The sequence below is a fragment of the Mastigoproctus giganteus genome, chromosome 4 (genome assembly GCF_048544385.1).
Source record: "Mastigoproctus giganteus isolate SK-2022 chromosome 4, ASM4854438v1, whole genome shotgun sequence".
In the NCBI taxonomy this organism is placed as follows: domain Eukaryota; kingdom Metazoa; phylum Arthropoda; class Arachnida; order Uropygi; family Thelyphonidae; genus Mastigoproctus; species Mastigoproctus giganteus.
Genome location: NC_143578.1, coordinates 69,387,939 through 69,409,027, shown reverse-complemented (window position 1 = coordinate 69,409,027; position 21,089 = coordinate 69,387,939). Strand labels below are relative to the sequence as shown.

Below are 21,089 nucleotides of genomic sequence, written 5' to 3'. Positions count from 1 at the left end.
ATTATGTGTGACTCCGTTCATGGCAACGAGCGAACTCAGATGATCTGACCGACACGGTGTTATTCCATATCTTCTCCTTTACGTAGCAATGAAAATAATGAGATTGAGAACGAGGGACTCTTTGCCGGTGGCTTTCAAATACATAGGTAATGATATAAAACTGACCCGCGAGCAAGTTCAACCCAAAGAATACATTAACAGCTGTATCGAAAACAATTTGGCTTTCTCAAAGGACAATTCCAAACTCGACCTACTACTGGGCTCAACATAAGCATGATCTATTCGCTACAATTAGACAGCTCAGTAAACCTACAATGTTCTTGACACTGAGTGCCAATGGAATCAGTTGGCTGCACTTGCTTCAGCTATTGTACAAGTTACAGAATAAGGAGCACGATCTTAGTGAGGATGATGCGAGCGACATGGACTTCATGCAGATGGCGACGCTAGTGAAAGGAGATGCTGCAACTTGTGCAATACACATCAACAAGATTGTGGATGTAACTAGCAACATATTGCAGTCGAAACATTATAGCATGTTTGGTCAATCTTACATGGTCAACTTTTTCAAGTGCATAGAATTTCAACATCATGGTAGTCCACACACACACACACACACACACACACACACACACACACACACACACACACACACACACACACACACACACACACACACACACACACACTTGGCTGTGGCTAAATAACGCTCTCAAAGATCCTTTAGGTGAGAACAAAGACGACGCCATCGCAATGATCAACAAGTTAGTATCTGTCTCCTCTAGTGAGGCTTCGGGAAGCATCACACTTCAAACTCACAACCATACGTTCATGTTACAAGAAAATAACGCTGGTAAACGACAGACTTGTCTATTTGAAGCATCATTCACGACCTGTCGCATGAATAGTGCTTCAAATCGACAAAATCGTGTCAACACATGATTTTATGGCATGCCATTTCCATGTCACAAAATCATCATTTCCGGTTTGTCGATCAAATCGGAAATGACGTCATTGGGACCTTTTTTGTCCCCTTGGAACACACGGAAATGACATGTCACAAAATCCTAACAAATTGGTTTTGCTTCGGTCCAAAATTTAGTAGGTGCCGCTAAAGATGTTTTTAAATTTACACTTACGTACATATCTTAATACTTACGTACATATCTTAATTAATAAACATACAGTACTAAGTGATCATAACGCTTTGTAATCTGTTATTCAACACATCTTGTAATCTGATATTTCTGTTCGCTGACATTTTGGGGAAGGGGTTGTAAAATCAAAACAGTAAAAAATGATAAATGTCAATCGAAAACAAAGAACAATGCATGTAGAAATTACCACTAACGTGATACGCACAAGTGAGATACATAGTAAAAAGATTCTGAACAGAGTTTTTACAGATTTAACTGTACTGTAGTTTTCTTTGCCTTTTAAAAGGAAGCAGAAATTTTTAATAATTGAAAAGAAGATTGAGATTTTAAACAGATTTTCAAAAGGCCTTCATTAGCAAATCAACCATAATAGACATTGAAAACAAAGAAAAAATTTTAAAAGTTTGAATCGAAACTTGATTCAAATGGCACAAAAAAAAAAAAAGAAAAACTGAGAGGGGCTAATGACCCATCCCTCAAATATGCCATTTATTTGTGATTCACACAGAGACAAAGTTTTGGAGAATGTATATCTGGACCTTTATTGGGTGGAAAGGCACTGGATTTTAAAAAAAATTAGGTGGTCCCTCATATTTTAAAGCCAGTACTTTATTTCTAAACTTACTAAACTTTTTTGATTAAAATTTATAAGTGGGTACCCTTTCTGATTGATCACTGCAAATAGCAATGAGTGACACACCTAGTCCTCTATGGTTAGTCTTAGTTAGGGTGCTTATCTCCCCCCGCTTGCCGCCGTTTTAAAATTGGGAAAAAAGTTCACAATTTTAAAAAAGTGGGGGGGGGGTAAACTATAGCAGATTAGGCAGTCAATCACTGCTACCTGCAACGATCAAAGAGAAGGGGTACCCACGTGTAAACATTAACTTTTTTTTCTTCTTTTTATTAGTCTCCAGAACAGTGTTTTAGATAAGTTTGAAAATCAAAACAAATCGAAAGTCCGAACTACCTCTGGTCCCAATTAGTTCGGATTATCGACACTCTACCGTAGTTAAAACATCTCCACACCATCACTGGCACACCACCATCCTGTACACCTTTAACACAGTCTGGATGAAATGCTTCATTGCAAACTCAGTGCCTGGCATCATTATAGTGTAGGCCATAATTAATAACTTATAGTGTAGTACATATGCAGTATTTTAAATTGTAGTAAATAAGTAGCTCAAAAGGTTCTAATCATGAATGCTTTTAGTTAAGAATTACAAAGTCGATAGCATTATTTAGAAAAAATAAGAGCAGTATGTACTGCTCTGTTATGACAAAATTTGGTAATAGCATTGCATTTCTATACTCTTACCCCTTAGATAGCGTGGTAATTTTAAAATAAATTTAGACTAAGATCATTCCTTGCACAAGAGCAGAAAAACAAAAAGCTGAAGAAATGCTTTAGTTTGATGGTGATTTTCTTGCAAATCACAGCTACATTTATTGTGTGGCTAAAGGGGATGTCTTTGTGTGTTTTCACTGCAGAATGTGAGGAGCTTAGGCACTAAGTTAGCATTCTGACTAGGTTATATAAAGGTTTGAGGAACAGAGTTAATGCCCTCAAAGAAATTAAACAGAGGGAGTCTTCAAGCACTCAGCTGCCAGCACACTTGTGCAATACAAGATACAATGACCTCCTCCGTGGCAGAATGCACTGGTCTCACAGGAGGTAGCTGATGTCAGTGACTCTACTGTCAGGGAAAAAAGGAAATATATGCTGTAAGAAGAATTGGTGGAATAGGACAAGCACATGTCTACCAGGGACAAAAGCTGATCATGTCTTAGAGCAGCTATCATTTTTTAAGGGCACAAAAGGTTGAACATATTGGTACTAATAATACTAAGAGTAGGAGACCTGAGGATTTACTCAACAAATACCGGGCAATGTTGACAAAAAGTCATAAGTTAGAATTAAATTTCAAAGTTTCTGCAATTCTGTCGAAATATAATGGGAGAGAGTACACGACACGAGCCTTGTCAATCAATTTGGCCCAGAAGACTGCACGGCTCATGGGGTAGAATTTTTTTTCTTAGCATGGTCTGTGCTTGTTAACAGGAGAGATGTTGTTACAGGGATAAGATATACTTAAATATATGGGGTGTGAGAATATTTGCTGATGAAATTCAGGCAGAGTTAGGTTGGTTGGAATACTACTACATTGGCGAGATAAAAGTTTTAACAGCAGCCACAGACAGAAGTGTAAGTGATTCTTGCACTGCTTCTATTGGAATATACAGCTGCTTAGAAAGCAAGGTGTCAAAAATTTCAAGGAGACCTACTGGAGGGGGAGTCCTCATGGAAAAACAAATACATGGTGTGTACAGTTACAAAAATTTAAAGATGTGCATATATAACTGTGTGTACACTAATGCTTGAGGTATACAAATTTGATGAATTTGAAGAACTAGTTAAGTTATCAAACACTGCCACTGCAGGGATATTGGCAATATAGTGTGACTCAGATATAAGGGATGCAGAATTTAAATATGGGGAGTACAATGTGTACATAAAGGACAGATGGGATGGGTAACATTCTTAGTTAAGAATCCATACAGAATGCAGTACACTCAGTCAACTTGGGTGGCCAGTGCAATGCTGAGTCAGTTTGGTGTGACATTGACACTGGGAAAACAAAAATAAAAGTATGAGTGTGTTAGAGGCCTAATGACTGCAATGAGTATAATTGACGACTACAGGGTAATTCACTACCAGTGCGACAAACTTGCAGGAGGTGTAGGGGGCACAAAGATGAATCGGAATCACATAGCATTGCAGGGTCCAAAATGCCTTCGTCATGCAGTAGAGGACGTTGAACGGGAGATCGCGTGAACAGCGATCCCTCTGGAAATCAGCATTTGTGAACCGGTTCCCGAGGCAGTAGGATGAACGAGTATTCAAACATTGAACTGGCCAACATGCACCTCGTGTCTGGAGCTGCGGACTATAACAGGCGTGCCGCTCTGCGCTTGTACCAGGAACATTTCCCACACAGGCGTGCTCCTCATCATACGATTTTTGCACGTGTGCGCAGAAGGTTACGTGAGACTGGTTGCTTCCGAGAGGTACCATGAATCGAGAGTGAACGATGAGGACACCAGACAATGAGGAGAATGTCCTACGTCTTGCAGAAGGCAATCCGAGTACAAGTACTCGAGCGATAGGCCAACGATTGGGTATTTCCCAATCCACTGTATGGAGGATACTGTCAACAAACCAAATGAGTTCATACCATCTGCAACGCATCCAATCATTGGACCCTGCAGATTATCCACTCTAGAGGACTTTTGCTACTTGGTTTCTTCAACAAAAACGGTTCGCAAATGCTGACTTCCAACAGGATCGCTGTTCACGCGACCTCCCGTTCAACGTCCTCTACCGCATGACGAAGGCATTTTGGACCCTGCAATGCTATGTGATTCCGATTCGTCTTTGTGCCCCTTACACCTCCTGCAAGTTTGTCGCACTGGTAGTGAATCACCCTGTATACAGACAAACAGAATGGATTAGCAAAACAGAATACCTTATAACAGGGATTTAAACTTTCCAGATACTGGATCTTGTGATTTGGGCACTCATACAGTAGCAAGGCTTTTGTGGATTTATTGGATGAGTATTTCCTATATCAGCATGTTAGAGAGGCAAACAAGAGAAAGCAATACTCTTGATCTGATTAACAGAGTAGTGACTCTTTATACATTAACATGTTTACTGCTTTCTCATGCAAATATGCAGGTTGGTATATTCAATCCACTCGGACGGGGAATCATCCTACTTTTAGAACTTTTACTTCCAATTTGACAGAAAAAAAACTGGATATTTTTTTCAAGCAACTTTCACTGGAGGCGGATTAATTCAGTCAGTGAATTAACAGTCATAGTGATTAATTCAGTTGTGGGATTGAGCCAATCTCATGGTTTTCAAATTTTCAATCCTTGGTCAAAAAGGTTGTTGGAAAAATCAGCAGCGAAAATGTTAAGAATCTGCAGATGAAAGAACCGCTAGATGGAATTCACCACAGTTAATTGATGTGGGGTTTACATGAAAATGTAATTACTGTCAAGGGCAAGGGAAAAGGTCTTTGATTTTGTAAATGTGACTGCAATGGTCTTAGACAGTTTTTAAACTATTCGGTGGGACCAACTGATAATGTTAACTGCAAATTGTAAATGAGAAACATTCAGGATAGTAATTGTAGAAGTTACCAACTTTTCATACCAATTAAGGGATACTGTTCAAGGCTTAGAACTAAATGGAGGTTAGATGAACTGATGAAGCTCATGGCAGAATACAAAATTTCATGGGATGCAAGGAAATTATTAGATGATACAGAAGCCTACAAATGACAAAGATAAGGCAAATTATGATAATCTCTGGCAAAGAATAGTTGCCAAGACTTCTTATGTAAACACAAGGAGGAGGGGATGAATCGCATTGATCCTCTAGATATGAATGATTTAACTGTTGATGATACTGCTCAAGATGGTGACCAACTGAATGGATACATTGCATTTAAGTTCATATACAGGGAATTTTTAGCAAATTCTAATAGGGAGCCATATAGTTTCCGATATTGAGAAGAAAGTGGAAGCGAAACTGGAAGCTTATAAGTAAACAAGACACCTGGAGCTGGTGGGCTCTAAAATTATATTAAGAGAAACAGTAAAATTCTGACATCATATATTAGATTGCAGAAAAGTTTTTGATAGTGTACCACATAAAAGACTGCTTTACAGACTGGAGCAGTCTGGCATTAGGTACAAGTTACTGCTATGGATAAAAGGATGGTTGAGTGATTATCACGGGCACTGCTCTTGTTGAATTAATATTATTAGCGAAGTCCCTCAGGGTTCAGCACTAGGCCCAGCGTTTTAGGGCTGAAAGCCTCAGACTACATGAAATTTACTAGACGAACAAGTTAGTGCAAGGCATCGTTTTTTTTCGTAGTAAATCACCAAAGTGGGTGAAACAGCATTGTTTTTGTTAGATGTAACAAAAACGGCTATTTCACCTATTTTGATAATTTACTACTAACTAAAATGATGCTTTGCACTAACTTGTTTCAAAATTTATTAATGATATTGATGAAAAGTATATCAGGCTTATCTAAGTTTGCAGATGATACAAAGGTTGGTAGAGTGGTTAATGACAGTAATCAGGGTATGCTACTGCAACAAGATCTAGAAAAATTAGGCAGTTGAGAGGTGGTAACTGAAGTTTAACATTGACAAATGCAAGGTACTTCACATGGGTAGCACTAATTCCAGGTTAATGTATGAAGTATGGATCACTCAGGGTAGTGGCAAATGAGAATGAGCTGGGGGTAATTATGCAGCCAGACAAGGATCACTAAGCACTGCAGAGAGGCTACTAGGATGGCCTGTGTAGTTTTGTTAATGATATACAAAATGTTTTCCCGCAGGGATAAGGAGCAACATTATACATGGCAATGATTGAGCCATAGCTTGATTATTGCAAATTAAACAGCATATCCTTTAGTCTGGTCAAATGCTATCATTCCTTTTTTGCCACTCACTAACATCTTTTCTGCACCTCATCTTTGGTGATGGAAACCACCCTTCTTCATCACAGTTGGTAAATAGAGTGAAATGGGTTAACCTTATATTCTAGTCTCAGTGCTGTAAGCAAATAGGCATAGCAGATATAATTTGTTATATGCCCTAAACATCACAAATGATAATATTTTGTCTAGTGTTCTTAAGTATCGTTAGTGAGTGTGTGTATGTTTAATAGCCTTACCCTTCATATTTCAAATCAAGCTGTGACCCAAAGCAGGTACAAGGGCAAAAAGGTGATGCTGTTTCCATTAGGTGCAATAGTTTCTTGGGAATACAGCCCTATGTGTGTGTGCATTAAATATGGCCTTAAGTTATAGGTTATTTAATATTGTTTTATATCAATGTTATAGTTTAAATTGTATCTTAATGTAATGTGTATTTCAAGTCAAGTTCACCAAGTTGAACCTTCTACTACTCACACCCTCAATTTAATAAAGATGCTTGCAAGCATCTTTATTAAATTGCATGGTATCTGTGAGATACCATGCAATTTAATGGTATCTGTGAGGTATCCCTTTTTGTTTTAATTTTGAGAAAAAATTTTAGCTTCTTTACTGAATAAATATGGAGATCTGTTAATTATAATTTGCTAAACATTTAAAAATATAGAATTAAACTAAATGAGAGAAATCAATAATAAAGTTTTTATTATTGGTTTCTCTATACATTTTAGAATTTTTAATGGCACTCATGGTGTCTGGCAGAAACAACTTGAATGTATTTGTCAGCTGTTCCTATTTAGATGATGAAACCAAAGCTCTAATGCAAGATTACACACCTGTCACTGGAATTTCACAAATGCCATGTGGGAATGGGAACTGCCTAGAAAGATAGACACTCTTGCTCGCCTAGCATCTGTTAAAGGCGAAACAATAAAAAATAAAAAATCAGTCTCATAATTCATAGCACATTAAAATGAAAACAGAAAATACTGTATACCATTGCACTTACTGCATTTATCAATGTTACTTCAAGTCATAAAATATCAATGGGCAAATGTATGTGGGAGGATCTGATTTCATTTATGAAACTTGAAAAACAGCATAAGGTAAAAGTACAGTAAAATAGAAATTATTTCTATTATGCTGTACTTGACTCTTCATTAATGACTAATAAACTGATTCCATATCCTGTAATCACTGATCACAAATAAAATGATTTCATATCTGTGATTGCTGATCACAAATTTTTACTATGGCTTGTAATTAGGTGTTACTCTGTGGCTTACTATAAATCAAATTAAATCATATCTGCCTTTTTTAAGATAGGAAGTAACAGCTGATCATCTAAGTACAAACAAAAAAACCTGTAGTCATAGATCTAGTGGTATGAAAACTGGAATTTTCTGTTTCAATATGGATAAACTTTACTTTGGACAAAGAAATTTTATACAGCTTGTAAACATGAAATAAAAGTATAAAATTTTACCATGTGAAAAGGGAAGGAGAGAGAAGGGAGAGAGAGAGCACACTTTGGTTTAGTTAAATTTTAGTTCAATATTATTTAACGTGTAGAAAAATACTCTTCTATGGACCATGCACAAAATGTTGCTAATAGTTCAATCATGAATCACACAAAAATTTTAAATGCACTAGACATTCTAAACTACTCATACCTACCTCAAAATAATTATCTCACGTTCTATTACCAGCTTCTCATCAGTGACAGACTGCAATTTCTGAAGTGACTTATTCAGTTCAATCTGCAACTTACTCTCAATTTCTACTTTGCTTTTTCCCAATTCAATCAATTTACTCTCCACTTTATTTCTGCAAATATATAATATGAATTATAAATATGAATATTTAAAATACTTATAAGAAATTTTCAAGTGAAGATCATGTAGAGTATGTACAGATGCACAAAGTAAGCCCAAATATTTTTAAATTCACATAGACAGCAAAATTCTTGTTTTCAGATAACTAGCTGTTATTTTACCTGTGAGTCAAGTGTTAGTGCTTTTGCTAAAAAAAATCTAAAAAAAAAACAACATATTAAATTCCTAATTAACTGGTTAAATGGCAACTATGCATAAATATAGTGAGAAATTATGGAACATTCAGTTAACAAGAATTGGCAAAATGATGCAAAGAAACAATTTAAAGTATAAGACAAAAAAAAAACTTAATTTGCCCAATTCTTTAAATTTATTCACCCTATTTACTTCCACAAAACTAGGTGAAAGTTTTTCTAACAATCAATTACACTCTCTGGCTGAATGTGAATTTCTGCAGATCTTGCAGCGATCCATAAGTTTATTGTCATTATCATATTATTTATATATCTTAAATTTGTGTCCCCTTTGTTTCTATGTAATCTGAGAAATAGTAAAAATGCTATCAACATTCAGTTTAAACCTTTTAAATTCTTATATGCTTCAATTAGGTCAGCATGCAGTTGTCTCGTTTCCAGATGCTGCAATTTACAGAACCTCTGGCTTTCCTGAGTGGAATATCATTTTGTATGCTAGCCAAAACATGAAGAACAACACATCTTATTGCTCTTCTCTGCATCCTTTTCAACAGATTTATGCCCTTAAAATGTTTTTAAACCCTGCATGCAGTATTCCAGCCTTGCCTTATACAATGGGATAATCACCTCATTGTCCCTGTTATCAAAGTTCTTGTATATCATTGTTAGAACTCCATGAGCTCTTCTAGCAACCTCTCTGAAAGGCTCAAAGAACTCCATGTCACACTGTACAATTACACTTGGGTTTTTAAGCTTATCGACTGCCTTCAGTTTGGTACTGCCCAATGCAGGAGCTTGCATTTATCAATGTTACTTCAATTAATATTTTTCTGTTAATCTGTCTAGTTTACCAAGATCTTTAAGTAGCATATCCCGATTGTCTTTAACCACTTTGCAAACTTAGCAAACCATTAGCAAACTTAGACATTAAAACTTTATTTCTTCATCAATATCATTAATGAATACTCAAAACAATAAGAAGCCCAGTGGTAAACCCTGAGGGACTCTACTGTTAGCATGGTCCAGTCTCAGTCTCTCTCTCTGGCTGACTTAGTCATTTGTGTGGAAAAGTCACTTGTAGGTAGAAGGAATTTGTTTTGTAAAGACGGGATACACTTAAACAAAGGTGGTGCAAAAGTTTTTGCCAGTATTATTGAGGATACCTTAAAGGTTCAGGGAAACTGCTAGTTAGGGGGGGGATGTGGGTAATACTGACACGCGTTTATCTGATAATATTGGTCAAAGTAACTCTTGCACATACCTCAAGAGTTCTTATCTGTTACCCTAACTGGACATATTATCTAGATGTTCTGGTGGCAGAAACGTTTCAAGTGAGCGGGTAGCTAATTCCAGGGAAGCGAGCCTAAAAAACTTCAAGGGTTGTTAAATATACAAGAACAGTAAGTCTTAATTGTTTATGCAGTAATGTTAGAAGTGTCGTCAATAAAATGAGTGAATTTGAACTGCTGGTTAAAACAAGTAACGCGGACATAATAGGGCTTACAGAGACATGGTGCCGGAAATTGGGGATGATGAGTTTCAGTACGGCTTGTATAATGTATTTAGGAAGGATAGGGTAAATAGAAGGGATGGTGGGGTAATGCTTCTTATAGAAACAGCCTCAGTGCAACGATAGCTTTCCCGGATTCAGATATTTCACATGCTAGTATAGAATCTGTATGGTGCGAGATAGTTGGAAATAAAGGTATAATGCGAGTAGGAGTAATCTACAGACCAGGTGATTGTGAAGATTATGACGAAAGCCTCTACATGCAAATGGAATGGGCAAGTAAGCGTCAATGTCTTATTATGGGTGATTTCAATTTGCCTCTAATTGATTGGAGTAAATGGGAAGGAAACTCGACATGGAGAACAAAATTTTTAAATCAACTAGATGACTGTTATTTGTATCAACATGTCAGGGAAAGTACTAGAGAAAAGAATATCCTAAAAGACCTAGACCTCATCATCACCCGTGAATCAGATGACATAACAGGGCTGAGAGTAGAGGAACCAGTAGCTGGAAGTGATCACGGAGTTCTATGGTGGATGATGATGAGAGAGGTACCCGTAGTAAAAGGCAAAGGAATGGGTTTTAATTTCAGAAAAGGAAATTACGATGCCTTAAGGTACTACATGGCCTCTATTAACTGGGTAGATATCGCACAGAGAATGAATACAATTGATCTGTGTATGCTTTTAAAACATCAATCACAGATGCCTTGAATGTGTTTATACCATTAAAAAAATTACTCCACGAGGAGGGTTCCAAGTTGGATGAATAGTGAAGTTGCAACATTACTTGAACAGAAAAAGGTGGCATGGAAAGGTTACAGAGCAATAAAAAAGTACTGAAGCCTATAACAGCTACAAGAAGATCTGTAATAGAGTCACAGAAAAGGTTTAACAGGCAAAGGCAGTTTATGAGAAATCACTAGCAAATAGAGCAAAGAGGGGGGGGGGATAAGGAATTATTCACATATATAAATTCCAAGAACAGGACAAACGAGATCGGACCTTTAAGTAAGGGAAAGGGGATAGTATTAAATTCACCAGCTACTGTTGCAGATGAACTCAACAGTTATTTTGCATTGATATTTACAAATGAAAAACCTTTTGTGGCAATGGGAAATTGTGGGAGCGAAGTTAAAAAATATGTAATTAATGATATTGAAATTTCGCAAGATTATTTAATGAAAAAACTTCGAGCCTACAGGCCAGTAAGGCTCCTGGAGTTGATGGAATATACCCTATAATCTTAAGGGAGGCGGCAAGTGAGTGCATTGAACCATTGAGGCTAATTATGCGAGCATCACTAGACTCTGGGGAGATTCCGTTGGATTGGAAAAGTGCCTATGTATCTCCCATACATAAGGGTGGCTCTAAGAGTGAAGTGGAAAATTATCGACCTGTCAGTCTGACTTCAGTGGTAGGGAAAATCATGGAGGCAATGATCAAGGGTGGAATTCAGGATCATTTGGATCGAATTGAAATTTTCAAGGATACTCAGCATGGTTTTGTAAAGGGAAAATCATGTTTAACAAATCTGGTTCGCTATTTTGAAAGGGTCACTCACAAGCTGGATTTAGGGAATAATTTTGATATTGTTTATTTAGATTTCAGCAAAATTTTGACTCAGTCCCACATGAGCAGTTGCTTTATAAGCTGGAACATGTTGGAATCACTGGGAAAATCCTTAGATGGATAGCAGGATGGTTTCAGGGCAGGAGGCAGAGGGTTGTGATAAATGGCTATTCCTCAGATTGGGTTGATGTAAGAAGTGGGGTTCCCCAAGGATCAGTATTAGGACCACTGTTGTTTTTAATTTTCATAAACGACATTGATGAAGGGATAGAGGGCGTGATGTCTAAATTTGCAGATGATGTTAAAATTGGTAGAGTAGTTAATGATCACTGTCAAGCTGAGCTTCTTCAGAGAGACCTAGACAGACTTCAAAAATGGTTAGAAAAATGGCAGCTATGCTTTAATCCAACAAAGAGTAAGGTATTACACCTGGGAAACAGTAATCCCAAAATAACTTATTCACTTGGTGGAGTTCAACTAAATCCAGTACTGGAGGAAAGGGACTTGAGTGTTACAATACGGTCAGACATGAAATTCTCTGAGCATTGTAAACAGGTTGCAAGGAAGGACCATGGTGTCCTATCGATGATCTATCGAACTTTTGCAAGTAGAGATAGGGACGTGATAATCTAAGGCTTTTGTCAGACCACACTTGGAATACTGTGTTCAAGTATGGAGACCGCACCTAAAGAAAGACATCAAGCTTCTTGAAAGGGTGCAAAGACAGGTAACTCACCTGGTGAGATCAGCAAAAGGGCGTCCTTATGAAGAAAGACTTCGAATATGTGGGTTGCAGAGTTTGGAAACTAGACACCTTGGAGGAGATTTGATTGAGGTGTTTAAGGCTCTGAGAGGCATCAGTAAAATGAATGAGGACGAAATTTTCAAGATTATAAATGATGCTATAACTAGGGGACATAAATTCAAGTTAGGTGGGGGGGGGAATGTTTAGATTGGACTGCAGGAAGTTTTAATTTAGCCAGCGAGTTATAAATTACTGGAATAAGTTGCCTTCATGGGTGGTAGAGGCCGACAGTTTGGGGAAATTCAAAGGCCATCTGGATAGTACTTTCAGGTCAGGGAAGCGCATAGGATAATAGGTTTAATTTCCTTTTCTATTATTAATTTTTTTTTTTTTTTATTTATTATTTTTTTTTTATCATTGTTTTATTTGGGGTTTTTTTTTTTTTTTTTTTTTTTTTGGCTGGTGCAGCATAAGCCATAGGCTTTCTTGCACCATGCGGCCAGTACTAATACTAAAGTATCCAAAGCTTTCTAGAAATCTAAAGGCACAATGTCAAAACTATTCTCTGCACCTAGTTCCTTTGTGATTGTTTTATTTGGGTTTTTTTTTTTTTTTTTTTTTTTTGGCTGGTGCAGCATAAGCCATAGGCTTTCTTGCACCATGCGGCCAGTACTAATACTAAAGTATCCAAAGCTTTCTAGAAATCTAAAGGCACAATGTCAAAACTATTCTCTGCACCTAGTTCCTTCCTAATTAGATGTTGGGCATGATTCTATCTTAATAAATGTATGCTATAATTACCTTATAGCTCTATTCCTACCCAGATGATTTCATATTAATTCTAACTACTGAATATATTATTTTCCCTAGCACAGATGTCAAAATTACAGGTTTTGTTTGTTGTTGTTATTGGGTTTAATGACACAAGGGCAACTGAGGCCAAATTGTGTCTATTCATCGTTTAATTGCATAACCCTATCTTTATAGTTGTTAAATTATATACTTTTGTATAGGCCAATACCATTTCCTCCTATCAAACTTAATCCAGTTCTCTGCTGGAAACAACAAGGCTCGCTCTGGCTTCCAATTGGTGTTTTAAATCACTCCAAGGACATTCAGATTGGGTTTGTTTGTTTGTTTGTTATTTGGTTTTTAGGAGCATAAGCAACTAAGGCCATATTGCTCCGCGATATGCGGTGGTCATTCCCTGACCTTTCCGCATTCTCCGTATTTGGTGGTGACGGGATCGAACCCCGGCCTAATCAAGAAGCGTGTGCTACACACTGCTGCTCCTTCCCACCTGGCTACGGAGGCGCCTGAGCACTGAGGCAGGCTTTCTCCCAGTAGCAAGTAAAGATGGGTATGATGCGTGTGTCCAATTCTTAGCCTTGCCAACACCACTTCCTCACGTCTGTTTGTTCTGAAGCAAGAGAGCCACAGCTTTGGTTCTTGCTTTATTTGGTAAAGTTTGCTGTTAATATTCCTTTTCCATATCTGCGACCAGTTGTTGTAACATGCTTTATGAATAACAGGCTTGTAACCAGAGTATGGAACCTGAGGATGTTGTGAGAGAGTGGGTTGAGGATGTTTAGCGGCAAAGTCTGCACTTTCATTTCCCGGAATGCCAGAATGGCCAGGGATCCAGCAAAAGCTGATTGATTGATTCGACACACTACAGAAGTATAGTTGGGAGTGAATTTCTTTCAATGTAGGATGAGAAGAGGAGAAATTCTTCCTTATGGCATAGATAGCACTGAGGGAATCCGTGTAAATTATTGCAGGTGAGATGCAAAGTTCAATAATCTTACTAAGTGCTAACTTGATGGCATAATGTTCAGTAGTGAAGACACTGCATGATAAAGGTAGTGTGGCTGAAATTGTACATGAAGGAAAAACAGCTGCAGCACCTACCATACTGTCAGTTTTTGACCCGTCGGTATATATTTTACAGGCATGGGAGTTAAGAGTAGCATGAGCTGAGTGCAACTGTCTCATGTTATTGGGAGGTATGACATTCTTCCCCCACTGGAGAAAATGTGTATCATGGGAGGCACAAACATACATCCAAGGTGGAACAGGTGCAGTTGTGTTCTGAAAAATATCAGCTAAATCAATGTTCCAACTCTGAATAAGATCTTTGATCCTGAGTGAGGCAGGTCGATTTTCATGTGGTTTATTCTCATAAAAAGAATCCCACCGAGTGTGATAAAGATACTCCCAACTGTGGTGAGATGAAAGATTCTGGATCTTAGAAGCATAGAAAAGCAATAATGTTTTTCTACGAAGATGTAATGGAGGCTCGTGGGCTTCAATATAAAGACTTTTCATGGGAGAAGTCCTGAATGCACCCAGAGCAGTCCTCAGGGCACCTGGATGACATTTAGCCGATCTAATGTGCTTTTCCTAGTTGAGTCATAGACAGGAAAACCATAATCTAAGCGTGAACGGATCAGAGATTTGTAAAGGTGAAGTAAGGAGTACCAATCAGCTCCCCACGACATGGATGAGACTGATCGAAGCATGTTCAAGTGTTTTAGACAAGTAGTTCATAGATACGTGATATGTGCTTGGAAGTTAAGCTTACTATCTAATATCAGGCCCAGAAATCTGATGCTGTTAACTACGTATCGGACTATTGTTTAGCCATAATTAAGGATGGTGGTGGATAGCACGTTTCTTACAAAAGTGAGTGGTGGTAGATTTTTGTTCAGCTAGTCGATATCCGTTGCGTGACATCCAGGATTCAATCTGTTAATGGCAAGTTGGAGTTGACGTTCAATTGTGTTTATGCTTTGCGATTGGCAGGAGATGGTGAGATGATCCGCATACATATAAGCCTCCACAGTTTTGGGGATGTCTCTGGTTATGTTGTTGACTCGAATTGGAAATAACGTTGCGCTGAGTATAGATCCCTGTGGTACTCCTTCCTGAATATGGGGTGTAGACAGTACGTTCTGATAACGGACCTGAAAAGAGCGGTGGCACAGGAAATTCTGAATTATCTGAGGGAGATGACCCCTTAGTCCTAGGTGATAAAGGTCCATAATAATACCATGTCGCCAGGTGGTATCAAATGCCTTTTCAATATCTAAATTGACCATGACTAGATGTTGCTTCATGGCAAAGGCATTGCGAATATTCGATTCAGCTTTGATAATGACATCAAGAGTGGATCTGTTCTTACAAAAGCCACTCTGATGATCTGTTAAAAGGTTCTCGGCTTCTAAGATCCAGGTAAGCCTCGTATATACCATTCTTTCAAAAATTTTCCCCATGCAGCTTGTGAGAGATACTGGCCTATAACTGTTAACCAAAGAAGGGTCTTTGTCTGATTTTGGGATAGCAAGTATGAGAGAATGACGCCAGGAAAGCAGATAAGCATTTTCTGAGAAGATTCGATTATAGAAGCTCAATAGGGTACGTAAGTCCTCTTCAAGCAATTGTTTTAGCATGATGTAATGTATGTCGTCTGGGCCGGCAGCACTGTTTGAAGATTTATTTAAGGATTCTTTGAGTTCTGTTATATTAAATGGTTGATTCTATGGAAGTGAAAGCTGTGTAGAGAAGTTAATTTTGCGGCGTTCTGCATCTGCCTTGATGCACTGAAAGGAGATCGAGTAGGAAGCAGAAGCAGATATTGCAGAGAATGATTCTACTAGCGCATTGGCGATTTCCTTAGGTGCTGATAGATCTTTCCCATTCCAACAGAGTATTGGAGAGGGTGGTCGAGTGAATTTTCCATTTAGTGCTTTAATTCTTCTCCAAATGAATCGTGGGTCAGTGTCTTTGGTGATAGTTGAGGCAAACGAGATCCAGGAGTCACGTTTGGCTTTTCTCCTAATCTGCCTTGCTTTGGCTTTAAGTCTTTTGTATTCTATTAGATTACTGGTTGTCGGAAACTTACGGAATTTGTTCCAAGCACGGTTTTCCTCACGCTTGGCATTAGAACCATCTGTATTCCACCAGTTGTTATGGTGGGAGTACTTGTGAGGTTGTGACTTCGGGATTGAATTTTTTGCTGCATTTAGTATCTGATTGGTAATGTAGTTAGTTATGTCTTCAATTGGATGTTGCTGAACATAACTCCTGTCTAACTGGACCTGGGTACAGTAGCTCTCCCAGTTTGCCTTCTTGAACTGCCAGGTGGATCGGAACTCGAGATTTGCAGTTACCCGTGTTTGTAATGAGCAAAGGATTGGAAAGTGATCGCTGTTTAGAGGATTGTTTAGCACTGACCATGACATACTTGGAAGAATTGCTGGTGAGCAGATAGACAAGTCTATTGCAGAAGTAGATCCTGTAGATAGGTTAATATAAGTGGGAGATCCGGAATTTAGTATAGTTACGTTGTTATTATTCATGAATGTTTCGATTAATTTGCCTCTTGTGTCAATCGCAGGCGACCCCCATAATGGATGGTGGCCATTGAAGTCACCGAAAAGGCAGATTGGAGATGGTAGTTGCATAACCAAATTATCAAGTTCTGTATTTGAAAATGGTTGAGAAGGAGAAATATATATAGAAGTTAGGGTAATTGATATACCGATTGAAATACGTGCTGCCACAGCTTCTAGACTAGTTTGTAACTGAATTTGCCTGGACAGTATGTTTGATTTTATAAGCACAGCTACTCCTCCGCGAGCAGGTGACTCCGAAATCCTGTCTTTTCTATATATTGTATAGTTTGTAAATTTTGGTGAAGCTTCAGATGATAAGAAAGTTTCTTGTAGACATACTCCTATCGGATTGTATTGAATCAGTAAATCTTTTATGTCGTCAGAATTGCTTCTTAGTCCTCTGCAGTTCCACTGTATGATATTAGACATTATTTGAGTTTAGTTGTGGTCGATTGTTCTGACTGTTTTTTAGAAGTGGAGCATTTCGGTCTGTCTTGCTTTATTTTATCTTTTTTCGGGAAATAGGGGCGTACAGAATCCATGGTGTCATTTGTATGGAGTTCCAAAATGGGCTCCCCATTATCTAAACGCTTATCTACTTCCATACTGTTGGTGGGAGTTTCCATTTGTTTTGAACCTGTGTCAGATTTCCTTTGCTCTGTGTCATATGGGACCGATGCGGTATCACTAGGGATACTGATTGGGGTATTTGTAGCTTCGCTAGTTTTATTTTGAGGATTTTCTTTTTTTGAATTTGAAAGAGTAGATTTAAGCCAATTAGCCATTGAGGTATTAGGCGGGATTGATACATCTGTTTGTGCTCCAGTAGATACATAGTTTCTAGTGCGTACAGCGTAGGATTGACTGCTAGGCATGCTCAACATAACTTGCCTACGTGCCTCAGGAAAAGTAACTTTATTTTCTATTTTATATTTTTGAATTTTTTTCCCTGTAATCCATAATTCGCAAGATTTGGAAAAGGCAGGGTGACTTACCTTGCAGTTTGGACACGCAGTGTTTGCGGCCGAGCAATCAGCTCGAGTACGTTCTTTAGATCCGCAGATGGGACAAATGGAGTCACCTCTACATGCCTGCTGTGAATGACCATATTTCTGGCATTTGAAGCAACGAACGGGATTCGGAATATATGGTCTAATGCGACAATTCAAATAGCCAGCTTTGATTGAGGATGGTAAGTCTGGAGTACTGAATGTTAAAATGATGGTTCTAGTTGGAGTTAGATTCCCATCCTTTTTACTCATGATTCTTTTTACACTTGTTACCTTTTGACTACTAAGTTCTTGGAGTAGTTCTTCTTCGGAGACTGTAATTAGGTCCCACTCACTGATCCTGTCAGCCCCCCAAATGATGTTGTATTTAACAGCCGCTCAGAATGTTTTGAGGTGGCTGTTTCGATCAGGAGGTCTCCAGATTGTAGTCGCTTCACCATTTTTGGTGACCCTGCAATAGACTCTAAACACTTTTGTATCAAGAATGGTGATAACTTGCCTACAGGTTGGGCAGATAACGAATGTACCACCTAGAAATTTGGTATCTCATTTGGACATTTTGTTTCCGTTCGAAGCCTTTTTGGGTGAACACAGTCATGGTCAATGTCGGAAGTCTCTTGTTTTGAGCTCAATGGCTCTAAAGGGGAATAACTATTTGTATCCATATTAGCTACTTTTGGCCCTGGGGGTTTACCTTTACCACCCAGGTTACCAGCCCCGCCATGGGGAGGAAGGAGCAGTGCCGCTTGTGGCCAAGCGTAGAGGTTAGTATAGTTAGTAGGAGTACTAAATTAAAGAAAAAGGTTCTTTCCTTCTTCTGGGCTCACTTCTTAGTGTTTTAAGAAAATGAAGCTACTTAACGAAAAGGTTTAATAAGTAAGGCAGAAAACAAAATAGAACCTAGTCGCTTACCAAAAAACGCTCTTTAAACACATGAGAATCGCTTGGCCATGGAAATGCTTGGCACCCGGGGCCTGTTTGTTTGTTATTTGGTTTTTAGGAGCATTAGCAACTAAGGCCATATTGCTCCGGGATATGCGGTGGTCATTCCCTGACCTTTCCGCATCCTCCGTGGTGGTCACGGGCTCGAATCCCGGTCTAATCAAGAAGCATGTGCTATGCACTACTGCTCCTGCCTGCCCGGCTATGGATGTGCCCAAAATTACAGGTCTGTAATTACTCAAGTCACCTCTAAACTGCCTTTGTGAACAGGAGGGAACATCTGCACATTGGCAGTCAATAAGAACTTCCCCCTGAATCAAATGATGCTCTCATTATTAGGGCTAAAGGTTTGACTACTTTTATATACTCTACTTTATTTTTTGTTTTTTACTTTTTAACTACATTAATTTCTCTTTGAACATCCTTTCAATTATAATTAATCCACAAACACAATGAAGTAGAATTCTGGTATTCCCATTTCTAAAATCATCTTCATGAATTTGTGATTTTTCTTTGTGAATATATATGGAAAAATCTTTATTCAATTTTTTTTTTTATCAACTTGTTGTTGTTGTTTTGGTTTTTAGGAACATTTGCAACTAAGGCCATACTGCTCCGGGATACGCGGTCGTCATTCCCTGACCTTTCCGCATCCTCCGTATTTGGTGGTGACGAGCTCGAACTCCGGTCTAATCAAGAAGCGTGTGCTACGCACTGCTGCTCCTTCCCACCTGGCTACGGAGCGCCTTTATCAACTTGTACAAAATGATCCCTAGTTATGTTATTCACATCAAGCTTAACATACTTAGTTCATCCCTTTCCTTCTTGTGTTAACATAAGCAAAGATCTCTTTGCTCCTTTTCTGTGCACTGATAGCCTGACTTCTCATAATCTCCCTTAGCATGTTTAACCACTGAAAACTTGATTACAGGCTAATTTATACTTAATGTATGATTTTGTATCCCTTAATTTACAGTCATCTCATGCATTTTGCTTTCCCTAGCACTGGTCTAGTCAGTTCATCTGACATTTATTTATATCTAAATCTTAAACAATATATCTCTTACATGGTATAAAAAAACTTAATATTTCAAAATCTAAAAGCTTTTAGGCATTAAGAAGTATTAACTATTTATTAGTTTATATTTGTTATCAACATTGCTTGGCCCTACTGAAAAGTATTTAAAAATTTTCCTAACACCATTATAATCAACTTTGTGAAAACAAAAATCCTTTCCCATTACTCAAAGTAATTAGCTCTTTGAATAAATCCCATACCAATACATTATGTTCCCTACCTCCTAGTGCTTCCTTTATTTGAAGAGACCAAATATATGAAGTGGTACTGCCATTAATCAGAACAAGAATATTGTTTTCTCTTGTTGCTCCTGTAATATTTTGGTACAGAAAGCAATCCACCAGTGAAAATAGAAATGTTCTATTGTGAGCTGCCAACTCACAAGTTCCAATAAACATCTGGAAAGTTAAAACCACCTGTGGCCATTCTGATTTACTGGCCCACTTTGTCTGTATAGTGTATTCACTGCATTTGTCACAGTTATTTACTGTGCTCCTAGCATTAGTTCATAATAAATTGTATTTACTATAGGTTCAGGTGTGCACCCAATGCTTAGACCCATTTTCCAGCAGCAGACAACAAAAAAAAACAACCATCTCGGCAGCAAAGATCCTTATTCTCACAGATTTTTGCTACAGTTGGTGACTTGACTGTAAGGGAAGCAAGAAATATATTGCACAAAAAAGTACAGGTGGAATAGGAACAGGACATGCCTGCCAGGAACTACAGTTGATGACATTGTAGAGCAGCTATCATCATTAAAGGGCACATAAGGGGATATTATTGCAGATGTTGGTACAAATGATATTAAGAATAGATCTCAGGATATAATTAACAGTATAGAGAAATGATGAGAAAAAGTCACAAGATAGGAATGAAATTAAGTGCCTGCAATCCTGCCCAGACATGATAGGAGGGAGTACATGATGAATACCTCATCAATCAATTTGTCCCCAGGGAAACTATGAAAGGCTCATGGGATAGAATTTTTCTAAGCACGGCCTGTGCTTGTTAATGGGATCGCCTATTTTTACAGAGAAGGAATACACTTAAATAGAAGGGGTGCAAGATTATTTACTAATACTATCAAGGCAGGTGGGTTAGCAGATTGCTAGCTGGGGG

At 38.2% G+C, this 21,089-nt stretch overlaps 1 protein-coding gene across 3 annotated transcripts in view; it reads right to left on the bottom strand.

Moving 5' to 3' along the window:
• LOC150086818 (centrosomal protein of 83 kDa-like) overlaps positions 1-21,089 on the bottom strand; it is a 173,621-nt gene that overhangs the window by 71,360 nt on the left and 81,172 nt on the right. For all 3 annotated transcript variants that reach the window (XM_090371589.1, XM_090371588.1, XM_090371590.1), the window contains one exon: positions 8,360-8,509. In XM_090371589.1, the coding sequence (XP_090227715.1) occupies positions 8,360-8,509 (150 nt within the window). The remainder of the gene's footprint in view (positions 1-8,359; positions 8,510-21,089) is intronic.